General features: G+C 46.0%; 2 protein-coding genes and 1 pseudogene across 2 annotated transcripts; 1 reads left to right on the top strand and 2 right to left on the bottom strand.

Moving 5' to 3' along the window:
• Positions 1-295: 295 nt before the first annotated feature.
• LOC136524695 (uncharacterized) lies at positions 296-3,387 on the bottom strand (annotated as a pseudogene).
• Positions 3,388-3,636: 249 nt separating this feature from the next.
• On the top strand, positions 3,637-7,458 carry LOC136520855 (ATP-dependent zinc metalloprotease FTSH 1, chloroplastic-like). Its single transcript, XM_066514521.1, is given in 6 exon segments — positions 3,637-3,926; positions 3,928-5,041; positions 5,703-5,949; positions 6,038-6,221; positions 6,317-6,488; positions 7,024-7,458. Coding segments are annotated over 6 exon segments (2,055 nt in total). The 5' UTR covers positions 3,637-3,810; the 3' UTR covers positions 7,246-7,458.
• A 449-nt stretch (positions 7,459-7,907) lies between these two features.
• On the bottom strand, positions 7,908-16,898 carry LOC136522505 (uncharacterized). The gene is made up of 2 exons (XM_066516314.1): positions 15,924-16,898; positions 7,908-9,124 (listed from the first exon to the last, which is right to left on the bottom strand). The coding sequence occupies exons 1-2, from the start codon at positions 16,537-16,539 to the stop codon at positions 8,619-8,621; spliced, it is 1,122 nt and encodes a 373-aa protein (XP_066372411.1). The 5' UTR covers positions 16,540-16,898; the 3' UTR covers positions 7,908-8,618.
• Between the last annotated feature and the right edge of the window lie 686 nt (positions 16,899-17,584).

The following is a 17,584-nucleotide window of genomic DNA, read 5'->3' as shown; positions in this document are numbered from 1 at the left end:
GAGATAAGATGCACACATGTCACACACAATGAATGATTTTTTACCTTATTGTAACTGCTCTGGGGCTTGTAGTGATTTGATTTGTCCCTCCAAGTTCCCCCATTGTTAGTTGCAATTGGCTAAAAAATGAGAAAGGTTAATTGCAATAGGTTAAAAGAGACTAGTGTTGATTTTAGTTTTCAGGAATCACCTTTGCCTCCTTGTAATAGGTCCAGGACTAGTGTTGATTTCACTTGTGCCTTCTGCCACTACAACCTTCTGCCTTTTGGATGGACCAGGAGTTGCATCACCTTTGCTACAACCAGCAGGTCTCCCCTGCCTTCCCTTTCTTGGCTCGACTTTTCCTGTATAAGAAAAATTGAAGATGAATACAAAATATTCAGTAAGTATGCATTATTTCAAAAAGGCATACACATTTACCTCTTCTTTGTTCCATTAAGAGGGCACTTTGGAGAGTTAGTCCTATGGCCAAGACCCAAGCAATTTTGACACTTAACCTTCCACATGCCTTTGCCCCTAGGCTTGCTTCCCTTGTTCTCTAGGCTAGCTAGGTTTTCTATTTTTCCATTGTCTTCCAACATCTCTTATCTAGTGGTGGCATCACTTTGAATCCAAGTTCCACACGCACCCACTGAGATTTATCGGGCAGTGGTTTGATCACACCACCATAGGCTAGTCTAAAACGGTACACTGAATAATAAGGATCCAAGTAGTCTTCCATCTTAGCATTTCTACAAGTGATGATGAGTGCCAAAGCATGTGCACATGGTTTACCTAACACTTGCCACTCCCTGCAGGTGCATACATGGTCCTTAATATTCACCACATGTCTTATGATCTTGTGTGAAGCAGTGACCTCTGAGACCTGTGCTTCATCCCTTCCACCTGCTTCTGTGTTCAAGTGACAGAGCTGCCGGGTCATTGCATATAGCTGGCGTACAACAAGTGGCAGCATTACATGTCCCTCAAATTTTCACCTATCCTTCTCCTTCTTGCATAAAGTTCCATGAATTTGGACCTCAGTTTGTCTGCAAGGTCAGCCACTGAAAGGTCCTTAAGGTCTTTCACCCAATTGTTCCAAACCTCTGCCACATTGTTGGTGATATGATCACACTTTATTGCCTCTGAGAATTGGCTCCTCATCCACTTTAACTTGTGATTGGCTTTCAACCATGGCTCAACATTCTTGTTTACTTCATACATCTTCTTCATCAAGTATTCATGGTATTCTGGTTGAAAAGTCCTAGCTGCAGGATACATTCTCCCAAATGCAGGCCCTTGAAACCTCTTGCTAAAATTCTTCATCAGATGGATAAAACATTCTCTATGCTCTGCCCAAGGGAATACCTTCTTCACTGCATTCTCTAGGCCCTTGCAAGCATCTGAACTTATAGCTAGGTGAGGTGGATCACCAATTGCCTTTTGCAGCTGCTACATAAACCAAGTCCAATTATCAGTAGTCTCACCATAAAAAATCCAAATGCAACTGGAAAAATCCAGTTGTGCCCATCTAGTGCTGTAGCTGAAGGTAGGTGCCCATTCCATCTACCATTGAGAGCTATAGAATCAATACTCAAAAATGGCCTACAACCATTAAGGAAACCATCAATGCTTGGCTTCATACAACAAAAGAACCTATGGAAAAATACACCTTCCTCCGTATTCACAACCTCTATCTCTACAACACTTCCTGGCATTCTGAGCTCAATCTCTGCCTTGAAGTTGAACAAATAACCAAAACTATCTTCCCATGTGCCAAAAAGTTCCTGTCTTGCCTTCTTCCTCCCAAGATGCACAGTTGGGTACCCAATTGTGACTTGATACTTTTCCTCTAACTCTTTTTTTAGTTTTATCGCAAGCATGTTTGGATCCTTCTTTAGAAAAGGGATTGCCTTATCTCTTACCCATTTGTAGCTTGCCATCTTGGTTATCAATTCTTTAGTAGATGGGCAAAAATGCTTTCCTTTATTTACTGCAACCTGTCAAATTGAAACAAACATGTCAGTTAGTGTGCTGCATATGAAAAGTGTTAGCTGCTGCATATGAAAAGTGTTAGTACCCTGACTTGTTGATCATCACGCATCAACCTTGCTGAAATAGTCCATGAACAACCCTCATGAGCGCATTTGCCGTTGAAATAATCTTTGCGAGATTTCTTTGTTGCAAGCTGAAATTGCCCCTTTATAGCATGCTGTCGCACTGTAGCCCTAAACTCATCCTATACTAGAATATATTGTTCCAACTTCCATTGGAGGGTCTTCTTTGTCACAGAAAACAAAATCCTCACCAGGTACAGGATCATGAACCAACAAGTCTGCATCTTGTAGCTCCACATCATCAAGATTAATTTCAGTACACCTTTTGGGCCGCCATCCTAGCCTGTTCAGCTCTCTCATCCTCTGCTCTAAGGCCAACAAACTCATACATTTCATCCTCATCCATCACTAGGAAGTGCAGTACCAATTTGGTCTTCTGTAAGAGGAGTTATCAGCAAACTCTCCTAGTCAATTTGATGAGAAACAACTGCAGGATTGCCAGCAATCTCCTTGTTCTGTGGCATTGTCATGGCCTACATTACTTGCAGCAGCCTCTGCCTCTGTAACAGCTGAGTTGGAAAATATTTCTGCGGGTTTATTCACGACATCAACAAACAAGAACAACTTATCATGCATCTTCTCAGCAAATGCAAGTGACAGGTCTTTATCATCCACCAGCTTCTTCTCTCCACTACCACTCATGTCAAACTCATGTATCACAAGCTTGCTGCCCGCTTCCCCACTTCACCCTAGCTTCCAAATCTCCGAGTAGCATCTCTAGATTATAAAATCGACAATCAACAACCCATTCATCACATTTACATAGCACATCAACAGAGCGGCCATCATCCAACTTAGCTGTGAATGGAGAAAACTGAACACACAACCTAAATTCTCCATCCGGATCCGGATCGATTCTACCGGATACCAACAAAAAATAAAAGAGACACAATTTAGATTGTACCCCCAAATCAACAGGAACCCTAAACATACAGTACAGAGGGAGGAGATTGGGGCTCTTACCCTAGGAGCCATGGAGCAGGTGGAGGTCGCAGCCCCTTCAGCCGCAGTCCAATGGACGGCGCAGGGGCCGACCCGGTGGTGAACGCCGCAAACCCCCTCTAACCCTAGCTTCCTTGTCGAGAGGAGGAGGCGCAGCTGCCAGCGGGAGGAGGAACTGCAGGGAGGTGCGAGGAGGAGGAGCAGCGGGAGGAGGGCGCATGCGCTGGCCGTGGCCGGCGGGCGGCAACCGGACCTGGCCGGCGGCGGGCAGCTCGCAGACGCCGCGGCACATGGGAGTCCGTCGCGGCGCTCGCGACTCGTGCTCCTGCGAGTCGAGTCCAGGCCCCATCGAACGGGAACAAAACAGAAACAAGGGAGGGGTAATGATGCTTTTTCTCCCGTCCCAAACAGTGAAAGATGATTTTTGGAATTACAGAAATAGAGAAATTCTTAAAAAAATTAAATTTTAAAATAATTTGCAGGATATGGATCATTTTTTCAAAGATATATGAATTGAGGGTTATATTATGCACGTGAATAACAGGTTAGATATCTAAATTTCTCGCCCCCAGATAGCAGAGTGAGATCTATGGCCGTCATCGTCTCCACGTCAATCGGCAAACCATCGCTCACTTCCCTTCCCCTAGCTATCCCCTAGCTATCTCATCTCCCAAGCTCTCCCCTTTCTCCCGGCCCCGCCTCCCACCTCAGTACCTCTACCTCACCCACCCGGCCATCCCCCAAGAAGGCAAGAACTACCTATTCATCAGCCATGGCGCCGCCGTCGGTGTCCGCCTCCCACCTCCTCATCACCGCCTCGCTCCCAAAGCCGAAGCCTTCCTCCCTCCGCCCGCCGCGGCTCCCTCTCGCCAAGCCCCTCCCCGCGGCAGGCGGCGCTCCTCGCTCTCACCGCCTCACCCGCGCTCGCCGCAGACGCGCCTGCCCCCGCCCCGGCCCTGGCGCCCGAGCTCCAGGCCGAGGCGCCCACCACGACCGCCAACCCCTTCTCCAGCTCGCTCCTCACGGCGCCCAAGCCCTCCGCGGCCGCCTCCGACCTCCCCGAGGGCGCGCAGTGGCGGTACAGCGAGTTCCTGTCCGCCGTCAAGCGGGGCAAGGTGGAGCGCGTGCGCTTCACCAAGGACGGCGGCCTGCTCCAGCTGACGGCCGTCGACGGCCGCCGCGCCACCGTGGTGGTCCCCAACGACCCGGACCTCATCGACATCCTGGCCACCAACGGCGTCGACATCTCCGTCTCCGAGGGCGAGTCGGCGGGGCCGGGCGGCTTCGTCGCCTTCGTCGGCAACCTCCTCTTCCCGTTCCTCGCCTTCGCGGGCCTCTTCTTCCTCTTCCGCCGCGCGCAGGGCGGGCCAGGCGCCGGCCCCGGCGGGCTCGGCGGGCCCATGGACTTCGGCCGCTCCAAGAGCAAGTTCCAGGAGGTGCCTGAGACGGGCGTCACCTTCCTCGACGTTGCCGGCGCGGACCAGGCCAAGCTCGAGCTGCAGGAGGTCGTCGATTTCCTCAAGAACCCCGACAAGTACACCGCGCTCGGAGCCAAGATCCCCAAGGGGTGTCTCCTGGTCGGCCCGCCTGGGACTGGGAAGACCCTCCTCGCGCGTGCCGTCGCTGGGGAGGCTGGGGTGCCCTTCTTCTCCTGCGCGGCCTCTGAGTTCGTCGAGCTCTTCGTTGGTGTCGGTGCCTCCAGGGTGCGCGACCTCTTCGAGAAGGCCAAGGCCAAGGCGCCCTGCATTGTCTTCATTGATGAGATTGACGCCGTCGGGAGGCAGCGTGGTGCCGGACTTGGTGGGGGTAATGACGAGAGAGAGCAGACCATTAACCAGCTCTTGACGGAGATGGATGGCTTCGCTGGCAACAGTGGTGTCATTGTGCTTGCCGCGACCAACAGGCCCGATGTGCTGGACTCGGCGCTCCTACGTCCAGGGAGGTTCGATAGGCAGGTCATGGTTGACAGGCCAGATGTTGCAGGGCGCGTCAAGATTCTTGAGGTCAGTTGTCAGTGACGAACCCCTGTTGCTACTAACCTGTAAATTTGTGCTTAGCTAGCAGTTGATATGCTTCTGAACTACTAGTAGTGTTGATGAACTTATTTATAAACCTGCTTAGAGCCCCTGCCACTAAAGATACTTTCATTAGTTAAGTGACATTGATGCAGTTATTCTACAAAAGAGTACTTCCTTGCTTGGAAATCGACAAACACAGATGAAAAATTGAATCTTTGCAATAGTTAGCCTGGACTGCTGGAGACGCTCCACATCTTCTTAGAGAGTTATAAGATGCTGGGTCATAACTAATTTGATTAGTGCAAATGAGGCTACATATTTGGCAGTTGGCTGCCCCTTAAATGTATAAGTTGTTAGGGTGATTTGTCAAATCTACCAACACCATGGTTCTATGTATCGAATAATAGAACAAAGGATTCATATCCTTGTAAGATTAGAACATACTGTTGTTTTCTAGCTTTGTGGGTTCCATCTACTATGCCCTTAATGTATCTCCAATTCTCCATCTACTCATGCTAACCTTTATAGCTACAAGCTGTACTAGCATGCACAAAGTTATTAAAAAAATCCTTGATTTTTCCCAGCATCCTGAGATCATTTTAAATGTATACTTGAGCTTACAAGTCATGTTTTTCTAATCAAATAGGTCCACTCCCGAGGAAAGGCTTTGGCAAAAGATGTCGACTTTGAGAAAATTGCTAGAAGGACCCCTGGTTTCACTGGTGCTGACCTCCAAAACCTCATGAATGAGGCTGCCATCCTTGCTGCTCGCCGTGATCTTAAGGAAATTAGCAAGGATGAGATCTCTGATGCTCTTGAGAGAATCATCGCTGGGCCTGAGAAGAAAAATGCTGTTGTTTCTGAGGAGAAGAAGAGGCTTGTAGCTTACCATGGTAAATATTGTCAAATTATAACCAGAAGTTATAAATCCTCTTGTGGGGTTCAGGTTCCTCACCTGTTTCTGAACTTCTGCACTTGTAGAGGCTGGTCATGCCCTTGTCGGCGCCCTCATGCCAGAGTATGATCCAGTAGCCAAGATTTCCATCATTCCTCGTGGCCAGGCTGGTGGACTCACATTCTTTGCTCCAAGCGAAGAAAGGCTAGAATCTGGATTGTACAGCAGGAGCTATCTTGAGAACCAAATGGCTGTAGCCCTTGGTGGCAGGTGCTTTTTCATGAAATTTTTGTTCATTTCTGCACCATTAACTGTTGCTGTTGCGCACAGTGATGGACTGTTTGAGCTAATCTCATGGTTTGCAGGGTTGCTGAAGAGGTGATCTTTGGCCAAGAAAATGTCACAACAGGAGCTTCCAACGACTTTATGCAGGTGTCACGTGTTGCAAGACAGATGGTTGAAAGATTTGGATTCAGTAAGAAGATTGGCCAAGTTGCGATTGGGGGACCTGGTGGAAACCCTTTCTTGGGGCAACAGGTATGCCACTGTAACTGAAATGGATTTGCAAGAATAATTATGTTAGCCTGGAATCAAGAACATGTAAAAATCAATCGAAGAACTAGGCATGCAAACTTCAACAATAGCAGCATATGTGCTCAACAATTCTTGTCTCCATTTGCTCGGTTTCCAGAAATCTCCACCAGCATCTAGGGAAGGTCATTTTCTACATGTTCTGTAGTGCCTACTTACCTTGATGACCACTGCAAACCTGGATCCCCGTCTAATGTGTTTGCATAGCACGCCACTTGTATACTGCCAATTCTGTCGTCATCGGTTTGTACCAACAGTGTGAAACTGTGAATAGGCACGCATCTCATTTTGTGTGGCTGCTGCGACCCTGACTGCCCTGCCTAACATGAAAATATCTCGTCTGCTTTACCTTTTTCTTCTCAGAATTTCCCTGGCTAGCTAACTCTTAGCCAGTCAGAATAGTAGTCTGACAATTGTTCACGTTTTGTAGCACCAGTTTAAAGAGTAATCTGACAAATATTCACATTTTCTTTTCTCATAGATGTCAAGCCAGAAGGACTACTCGATGGCGACAGCAGATGTTGTGGACGCTGAGGTGAGGGAACTGGTGGAGAAGGCCTACTCTAGAGCAACACAGATCATCACCACGCACATTGACATCCTCCACAAGCTCGCCCAGCTCCTGATCGAGAAGGAGACCGTGGACGGGGATGAGTTCATGAGCTTGTTCATTGATGGCCAAGCCGAGTTGTTTGTCGCTTGAGATATCACAAGGCGTGTGGCTAGCTAGCTCGCCGCGGTGGATATGCTTTTGAGTGATTTGTGCGAGAGCAATCACAAAGGGATGAAAATGGAGAGCCCAGCTTGTAGGAACCACATTGATGTAGCCAAAGATGTTTTTGCATACCTGTATAGTAGTTGATTGTAAAAAGCATCTACTGACTTTGAGCAAGTAAAATGTTACTGCTTAGAATTATAGCACATGGTTGACCTGTCGCCTGTGAATAAATAGTGCTCATCTCATGCTACTGGGCTATATTCATCTGACTGCGTATAAATGAGTAAATTTAGACATGGTGCGGTCCCTACTTTTTTCCTGTACCCTAACAACTTTGTTGTGAAGTTTAGAAAAGTGCGAAGAAAAGTGAATGCAATCTGTAGAAAATACAATGACTAGTCATTTGCACACATATATACGTACTCTCCATCTACTTCAATATGATTTGATGAGGGTACAAACATGATAAAAAAAAATTCTTCAAACTTTATTGTTGCTGATCCTGTTTGTCACATCACAGAGAAAATAAAACAATCCATTTGAGTACCGAGTTGCAGCAAGGCACAAAGTACAGGCAGCTCTCTGCTCTTACATATTTATTTCAGAAATGAGCAAAAAAAAAGAAATACAAATAGTAGCAGCCAAATGGAGTTTTATAAGGCCTGAGCTTTTCATCTGATTCATATGCAGGTTCAGAAGTGATGTCGTCTGAAGAAACAACATTTCATTCCAGAAGCAACATAGATGGAAGCATATATGACTGTAAATGTACCTACGGTGACACAGCTTTGGTGGCGCACTCTCACCCTTCGAATATCTCTTGCAACATGTCTTCAAGCATTTGGGGTCTGAATTTCGGGGTAGTAATAATAATAAATTTGTAATCTTTTATATATTTTGTATAGACTGGAATGATTTTCTCGGCGATAGCTTTGCGTAGCATTTTTCTCAGCTCAGGATCCGGGACCTTCCATAGCTTTTGGGTAGTGTAGACTTTCTTAAATTCAGACTCGAATTTGGATAATGAGGAGTTGTGTCTCTTTCTCCCAAAGAAGATAGGTGTAGGATTGAGCAAGCATGATAATGGCGGTGCCCATGATAACTGTAGATAGCTCTGCATATAGCTCTCAACTTTGCCAGCGAGGACTGTCACGTGGACTCAGTGAGAAGGGAAAGGATAGTCGATGAGGTACTTCCATATCATGTTTGCGTTGTTAAGCAAGAATAAAAATCTGAGGGCTTGATCTTGAAATGATTCGGACTTGTTAGCAAGCTTTTCTTGTACAGAAGAAACCATCTCAATAACCAGGCTGATTAAAGGAGGCACTTGTCTACTCTGAGGCACATACTTACCAAGTCTAGATGCTTGAGATACAATTGGAACCATTGACGAGTAACGAGACCGTAGGAACATTATGTACCCCGATTACAGACCGAGTGGCCGTGTGAATGTCCGATGATCCTGCTTGTGGATCTTGAGAAGAAGTTGATGAATTGCCGCCGTCCTCTATGGACTCCATCCTAATTTGCTCCATTGTGCTCCATATGGCGTCACCCGCCTTGCGGTTCTTTGCTGACAAGAGGCTGACAATCTCACCCGTCATCCTTTCAACCTGTTGAGAGGGTGGCGAATGGAATACCAGCCGGACTTTGGACAAGGCCTTGGACAGAGCATTGTGCACACTCAGCAGTATGTTGATCCTGTTGTATAGTGGCGGCACCCCATTCCCATTGTCAACAAAAGATTCACAAGTGGTAGTGTTATTAGGATCCAGAGCAACTATGATGTCAACAAAAGAAAGCATTTTCGACATGGCTTCTTGGATAAATGGTTCAATATCATTGAATTGATCCGGAAAATAATGTTAAGACCCTGTGGATCGACTAGGGTAGATCTAGGCGGATGAACACTTGGATCCGTGAAGCACATGCACATTTAGACCTAGAACACTACACCGAGAGGGAGATAGGGTAGAGAGGTGCTGGTGATGAACCTGAGCCTTCAGATGAAGTCGCGGTTGTGCTGGCCATCGCTGGTTCGGTGATGAAGGCAGCACACGGGCAGCGACGGGTGGAGTAGAGGTTGCACGGACGTCGATGCAGTGCAGACGGGGCGTAGTAGTGACGAGGGCGAGGGTCAGCGGAGCTTTCCGTCGCTGGCTGCGCGCCCTCTTAGATCGGTCTAGGGTTTGTCGGTGGGGTTTGCGGCTCACGGCAAACCTTGTGCTTTGAGCCGCCGGCCCCCACCTCTTTATATAGCGCAGTGCGACGGGGGCCACCAACCATGTAGGGTTGGGCGCCCCCGATCAGGGCGCGTGACCAAGGCCGTTAGGAGATCAATCTAACATTCTCCCCCTTGATCTCACTATTACTTTTATCTTTAAACTTTAAGCTTCAATCCTTTTATCCTTACTCATTTCTTCACAGATGATGCATAGAGCATGTCTCATCGTCACGGTCAATCGCCGATAGATTTAACAGCTACAATGCACGTCTCTGACCTGAAATAGTTACTTTAACTTTTGGGCCCTTTATAGTCCAGGAATCATAGGCTTTCCCTTAAACCCATGCCGGCTACATATTCTCTGAACACGTTGGGTGGTAAGCCTTTTGTAAGCGGATCCGCGAACATCTTTTCGGTACTTATATGCTCAAGACTTATCATTTGATCCTGGACTTTATCCTTCATAACATAATACTTTATGTCAATGTGTTTGGCAGCACCACTTGACCTATTGTTGTAAGCATACTGTACTGCTGGATTATTATCGCAGTATAACTTCAGTGGTCTATTGATGTCGTCAACCACCTTCAAACCGGGTATGAACTTCTTTAGCCAGTTTACCTGCCCCGTTGCCTCATAACATGCTACAAACTCGGTATACATTGTGGACGATGTAGTGACGGTTTGCTTTGAGCTTTTCCATGAAATAGCTCCCCCTGCAAGAGTAAACACATATCCAGACGTGGATTTTCTATTATCTCCCGCATAATCAGAATCTGAATATTCCACTATATGGAGTGAATCAGATCTTCTATACGTCATCATGAGGCTTTTCGTTCCTTGCAAATAACGCAAGACTTTCTTTACCAATTTCCAGTGTTCTATTCCAGGATTGCTCTGGAATCTGCCAAGTAACCCGGTAACAAATGCCAAGTCAGGGCGCGTACACACTTGAGCATATTGCAAGCTTTCGACAGCTGAAGCATATGGAACCACTTTCATTTGATCGATCTCATATTGGTTCCTGGGACATTGAAAATCCCCATATCTGTCGCCCTTGACTATAGGAGCAGGTGAGGGACTACATTTGTGCATACTAAATTTCTTTAAGACTTTTTTTATGTATGCCTTTTGTGACAGTCCTAATACCCCTTTACTTCTATCTCAGTGAATCTCGATCCCTAGAACGAATGAAGCTTCACCAAGATCTTTCATATCAAACTTTGAGGACAAAAACTTCTTTGTTTCCAGTAGTAGATTGACATCACTACTAGCAAGTAAGATATCATCCACATACAGGACAAGGAAGATAAACTTCTCATTCTTAAACTTTGCGTAGACACAATTGTCCTCAACATTATCTTTAAACCCAAAATTCTTTATTGTCTGATCAAACTTCAAGTACCACTGTCTTGAAGCTTGTTTTAATCCATAAATGGATTTCTTTAGGCGGCATCCCAAACGTTCTTTTCCTTCCATGATAAAACCTTTCGGTTGTGCCATGTAAACATTTTCCTCTAAGTCTCCGTTGAGAAATACCGTCTTTACATCTATCTGATGTAATTCCAAATCGTAATGTGCCACTAATGCCATTATGATTCTAAAGGAATCCTTACATGAGACTGGAGAAAAGGTCTCATTGTAATCAATCCCTTCTCTTTGTGTAAAGCCTTTTGCCACAAGTCGGGCTTTATATCTCTCTATATTCCCTTGAGAGTCAAGTTTTGTTTTGTAGACCCATTTACAGCCTACTGTTTTTGCTCCTTTAGGAATTATTTCCAAATCCTAAACTTTATTTGCATTCATTGATCTCATCTCATCTTCCATGGCCTCAAGCCACTTTGATGAATGATCACTTTTCATCGCTTCTTCAAATGAGGTGGGATCATTCTCCATTTGAAATTCTTCAGTGTTGTACACTTCATAATCAGCAGGAATAGCTGATTTTCTAACTCTTTGAGACCTTTTAAGGGCCTCCTCAATTGGCATATTTTCTGTTTGAGGCTGTTGTTGCTCCCCCTCATGTGTGGCAATAGGTTCTATAGGATCCTGAGGCACAGGTTCCTCATCATTATTCATGGTTGCCACAGGTGGGATAACAACAGGTGCTGGCACCACATTGTCTTGTACTGTTGGTGCAGCAACAGCAGGTAGTGAGAAAAATGGCTCATGAATGATTGAAGTGGGTGAATACACCCGCTTCTCTTCAAGGTCAATTTCTCGAGCTACCATGCTCCCCCTAATCATTTCATCCTCTAGGAAGACAGCGTGTCTCGTTTCCACAAACTTTGTATGTCTGTTAGGAACAGTAGAAACGAAAACCTTTTGACTTTTCTGGGTAGCCAATGAAATGGCAACTCACTGTTTTGGGATCTAGCTTCCCAATATTTGGGTTAAAAACTTTAGCCTCAGCAGGGCTCCCCCACACACGCAAGTGGTTAAGTGAGGGTACTCTTCCTGTCCATAACTCATATGGTGTTTTGGGCACCGACTTACTTGGTACTCTATTGAGAATATGAATGGCGGTTTTTAACGCCTCCATCCATAGACTCATGGGTAAAGTGGAGTAACTTATCATACTACGCACCATATCCATCAGGGTACGGTTACGCCTTTCAGCTACTCCATTCTGCTGAGGTTCGCCCGGTGTTGAATACTGGGCGACTATACCATTCTCCTGTAAGAACCTTGCAAAAGGTCCAGGAACTTGTCTATATGGGGTATGCCGACCATAGTACTCTCCTCCACGGTCAGACCTGACTATCTTAATCTTTAAATCATGCTGATTTTCAACTTCTGCTTTAAATATTTTGAATTTATCCAACGCTTCTGTTCTTTCTTTAATTGGATAAATGTAGCCAAACCGAGAGTAATCGTCTGTGAATGTTATGAATGAATCATAACCATCCACACTTTTCATAGGAAAAGGACCACATATGTCTGTGTGAATAATCTGTAGAATTCCTGCGCTTCGTTTGGCATCTTTCTTAATTTTCTTTACATACTTTCCTTTTATGCAATCTCTACATTGTTCTAACTCTGAGAGCTCTAATGGAGGAAGAATATCATTCTTAACTAGTCTTTCTATTCCCCCCTCGAAATATGACCTAAACGACAGTGCCATAATTTCGACAACGCATCGTGAGCTCTCTTTCGTTTTCTGTTTCCATTGTTCGATGAGGATACATTTTCATTCACATCACATACGGAATTCACATTTTCACGAAGTGATAACAAATAAAGCTCGTCTTGTCGGAAGGCAAGACCAACACATTTATTATTAAACAATATCTGACATTTGTCATTTCCAAAATGGCAATCATAACCATCATGGTCCAACTTTGATACACTAATCAGGTTTCTTTGCAAAGAAGGTACATAAAGAACATCTCTAAGAAAAAGTATGAAGCCATCTGGAAGCTCTAGAGGAAGATCTCCAACTGGCCTCAACATCTGCTTGTACTCCATTTGCGACTTTAATGAAACTTTCACTTCTTTACAAAGTTCTCATCGAACGGAATCCCTATAATGAATTAGCAACATGAATAGTTGCACCTGAATCAATCTACCAAGTAGATTTTGAAAACTTTACATACAAGGATTCATTTACGAACGTAATAATGTTCTCACCTTTATTCTTCATAATCATCTTTAAGAAATCAGGACAATTCTTTTTATAATGTCCCATCTTCTTGTAGTGGAGACACTGGTCTTTAGCCACTGGGAATTGCTGGTTCTGAGACTGTTGCATGTGACCTTTTCTAGATGACTTGGAGGAAGAACTATTATTATAGTTCTTTTTCTTATCTTTTAGGTAGTTGACAGAACCACCTTGTGAAACTTTTATTCTTTCCTCCTCCTGCACACACATGGCTATGAGCTTTTCTAAATCCCATTTTTCAGGCTGTATGTTATAATTAACAACAAAGGTGTCAAATTCTTTGGGCAAAGAAGCAAAAATCAAATGAATAAGAAACTCATCCTTGAGTGCCAAATCCATTGATTTGAGCTTAGATACCAGATTGCTCATTCTCAGTATGTGCTCTCTAATGCCACTGTCGCCACCAGAGTACCTTTCTGTAACCAGCTGCTTGATCAGCTGGGTTGTATATGTCTTTGAAGAGCCAGTGAACTGACTCTTTATTCTATCTAGGTACTCTGTGACCGTGTCACAGTCTAGGAATTGAGCCCACAATAGCAGGCTCAATCGTGTTCTTTATCACTGCCAAACACTTCTTGTTGGTAGTGACCCATTTTCTATGCTCAAGGTCATAGGACATCTTTACGGGAGCAAAATCCCGCTCTCTATTCTATCATGTAGCATCAGTCTCATCTGTCTCCCTCACCGGTGCCACAGGTTCTTTGGGACACGGTGTGGTGATAACCCAATCCACCTCAGCGAGGATAAAAGCCAGGTCTATCTTTTTCTTCCACTCAATATAGTTATCACCTTTTAGAGTGGGGATCTCTTTGATACAACTCATTAAGTTGTATCCTCCTGAAAACACAATTCAAATAGTGTGAGAACAGAAATAACAATAATAATTGCATGCCTTAGTTTAACGTTGGTCAAAATTAAAACATACAATTATTTTATACATTAAATCTACATCACCGTTGGGCAGAAATAGAAATAATACATAATCATTAAAATTATAATATTGCTATTAACAACGTTGGTCAGAAAATAACAATATCATAATCAACTCATATTTATCTCTTGACTCTTAAAATCAAATTCTCCCGTTGGTTCGAATTTAATTAAAAGTCCATAATTACTTTAAATACGCAGCGGAAAATTTAAATATGCCCATAATTATTTTTCCAGAAACTCTTAAATATTGCACTGTTCTCTGAACAAAATTGTCGTTGGACAAAAATTGCACAAAGATTTGCATCAACTTCCAATTGAAATTCATCAAATATATATATTTTTGGAAAAATAAAAAGAAACCATGAGCTATTTCTATTCATTAGGCCATTTCGGCCCAGCCAGCACACGCGCGGCCCAGCAGCGCGCAGCCACAGCGTGGTCCACGGCCTGCTCGAGCACGCGCGCGAGCTCTTCTGGCCCAGCTGCCCGCGGCCCAGCCGCATGGCGCTCTCTCCCCCACGCCCAGGCCGCAACCTGGGCCTGGGCCAGGATTTCGGCCGAGCAGCAGCGCCCGCCTAGGCCAAAAGAGGCCCGAGCTTTCCTGGCCGTTGATCTCAAGAGCAACAAGATCCGACGGCACAACACATGTCTCGGAGGAATAAAAACCCGGCTCCAGCGACGATCCACTGAAACCCTAACCTCCATTTCCATTCGCACGCTCTCTCTCTTCGCCTCACTGCTCTCCTCTTCTCTCCTCAGTTCATCACCGAGCGACCACGGTGAAGCAGCGAGGTCCCGGCGCCGTCGCCGGCCCCCTCGCCGGCGTGCGCGCTCCCCAGTGGGTGAGCGCGCTGCCGTCGAGCGGCCTGGCCGCGGCGCCCCTATGGCCGGATCCCGGCGAGTGGAGCCCCGGCCGGCCTTTCTTTTCCCCACGCGCCGGCGTGACTGCGATGTCGCGCGACGGCGAGGTAGGCCACCCCGTTCCCTTTCTCCCCTTTCTTTGATTCATTTGTTCGGATTTTTCACGATTTTCCCGATTAGGGTTAGGGTTAGGGTTGGGGACGACACTGTTTTTCTTTTCCCCGAATCACCTTCGGGTTTAATTCGGTTTCCAGTTTTCATCTCTATCCCAAAACCCGATCTAGGGTTTGGATGTGCGGTTCTTCACTTTTCCCGAACCATCATCCTTTTCTCAGATCCGAAGGGATCGAGTTTAGGGTTCAATCGAACCCTTTGTTGGCCGAAGCTATTTCTTCTTTCTAGATCCGCACTGGATCTCTTCATCTTTTTCTTTTCTAATCGGTAGCCGTTCTAGATCTACGTGCTAGTAGGCTCTGGTACCATTGTTAAGATCCCTGTGGATCGACTAGGGTAGATCTAGGCGGATGAACACTTGGATCCGTGAAGCACATGCACATTTAGACCTAGAACACTACACCAAGAGGGAGATAGGGTAGAGAGGTGCTGGTGATGAACCTGAGCCTTCAGATGAAGTCGCGGTTGTGCTGGCCATCGCTGGTTCGGTGATGAAGGCAGCACATGAGCAGCGATGGGTGGAGTAGAGGTTGCACGGACGTCGATGTAGTGCAGACGGGGCGTAGCAGTGACGAGGACGAGGGTCAGCGGAGCTTCCCGTCGCTAGCTGCGCGCCCTCTTAGATCGGTCTAGGGTTTGCGGCTCACAGCGAACCTCGTGCTTTGAGCCGCAAGCCCCCACCTCTTTATATAGCGCAGTGCGACGGGGGCCCACCAACCATGTAGGGTTGGGCGCCCCCGATCAGGGTGCGTGGCCAAGGCCCAATAAACCCATGGGCTTATTGGTTAGAAGATCAATCTAACAAATAATACTCAGCCTCAGGTTCTTGTTGGATAGATCGTCCAATATCGTTGAATTGATCCGGAAAACAATGCCCATTAGCCTCAGGTTCTTCTTCTTCATCCTCAAAAATACTGGACAGCCCCTGGGAAGGATGATCCGGAAAGAGCGATGCCGTGAAGCGGATGGTTTCCGTGATCTCAGCGAGAGCCCGGATCCAGCTCCGTGCTTTAGAAGTAGTAGTAGTATGCTCGAGTATTCCAGCAGATGCACCGCCACCGTCAGCGAGGTTCAGGTGGAGAACCCAGGCGACGCTCAGCTCGGTGAACCACCTCTCTAGGTCTAGGACGCCGCCGCCTTTGATGCTGCTGCAGTTCGCCGATGGCGGCGGCGCACCCAAGAATTCCTGGAGTAATATTCTGATGCGCACCCCCTTCTCTGCTCCTTCTTCTTCTTCCCTGTCGTAGTAGTCGGATTCCTCCACGTCGAGGTGCATGGCCGCCTCTATGGAGAAAGAGGACAAGCGAGAACCGCGGGATGTGTAGGTAGTCTGAGTTGAGACTATGGTACCTGATGAGGAGCTGTAGCTGATGCTATTGGTCTGCTCCTGGTCGCCATCCCTGCCCCCCGTGGACTCCATCTCCATGCTAAGCTTAACTGCTTAAGCTAGCAAGTGGCGATGTGATCTGCAGTGAGCAAATCTCCCCGAACCCCGATCCAGGCTAAGCCGGATTATGTCAGGTTGCCGTTGACTTGACTCGCGGCCGGCCGGGTTTGGAGAAGGACAAGGAAAAACTGTCGTGTGGACTGTGGAGGGGGCTCATTGTTAGACTATTATATGTAGAGGAGGTTCAGGTGGACAGATTCGCTTCCCTTGTCTATAGTACTGACTTCAGAAATCAGGATAACTCAAAATGATAATTTTTCACACGAGTTACCTCCCCCCTCGTTCCTCTCACTCTCACACTCTTCCATGAATCATGGCCCATCAAATTAGCAAACACAATCGCACATAGTGATTGTGATTGACCTTTCACGATTTGTTCTTGTTTGGCTGCACTCTAATCCATCCAATGCACATTGTTTGGGAGAGATTGAGGTGAAAAATGAAGTAAATTTTCGCCTTAATCCCCTCCAAACTATATGGATTGAAGTGCAGCCAAACAAGGTCTCACCGAGTCTTTCACCATTCTTTCAACAATACGCAGAATCCCCAGCAGAAAGACATGTGCAGCACATATATATGTTGTACAGAATTTCCAAACCATCTGGAGCACTGTGTTTGTACTGCAACTTTACTAGTTGCTGGACACTGATTTATATGACAGTATTTCTGGTGAGATGAAAATCCAGTGGCAGAAACAAGAGCAAATCCTCTTAATGAAAAACGGGTGAAGTCCCGGTCACGAAAAAAAAAGAAACAAGAGCAAATGAAAATGAGACTTTTCCCTGTGTGCCATTATAAAAGATCGTAATCCTCTGTGTGCCCCTGAAAAAATTCAGCGGTCTTCAGCGCCACTACTCTAACTTTTTCGTGTCATCCATGCCACTTCCGTCAGTTTGGGCTCTGACGCCGTTAAACTGCAGGTGTGAAAAGACGAAAATGCCCTTAAGTTCAAATATGTTAATAATTTTTTTTGAGCATCTTAACGACTTCAAATGAAAAAACTCAAAACTAGAAAGTCGTAGAT

The sequence above is a fragment of the Miscanthus floridulus genome, chromosome 18, assembly GCF_019320115.1.
Source record: "Miscanthus floridulus cultivar M001 chromosome 18, ASM1932011v1, whole genome shotgun sequence".
Taxonomy (NCBI): Eukaryota; Viridiplantae; Streptophyta; class Magnoliopsida; order Poales; family Poaceae; genus Miscanthus; species Miscanthus floridulus.
Note: the sequence above shows the minus strand (reverse complement) of the source record. Positions and strands in the feature narration are given on the sequence as shown.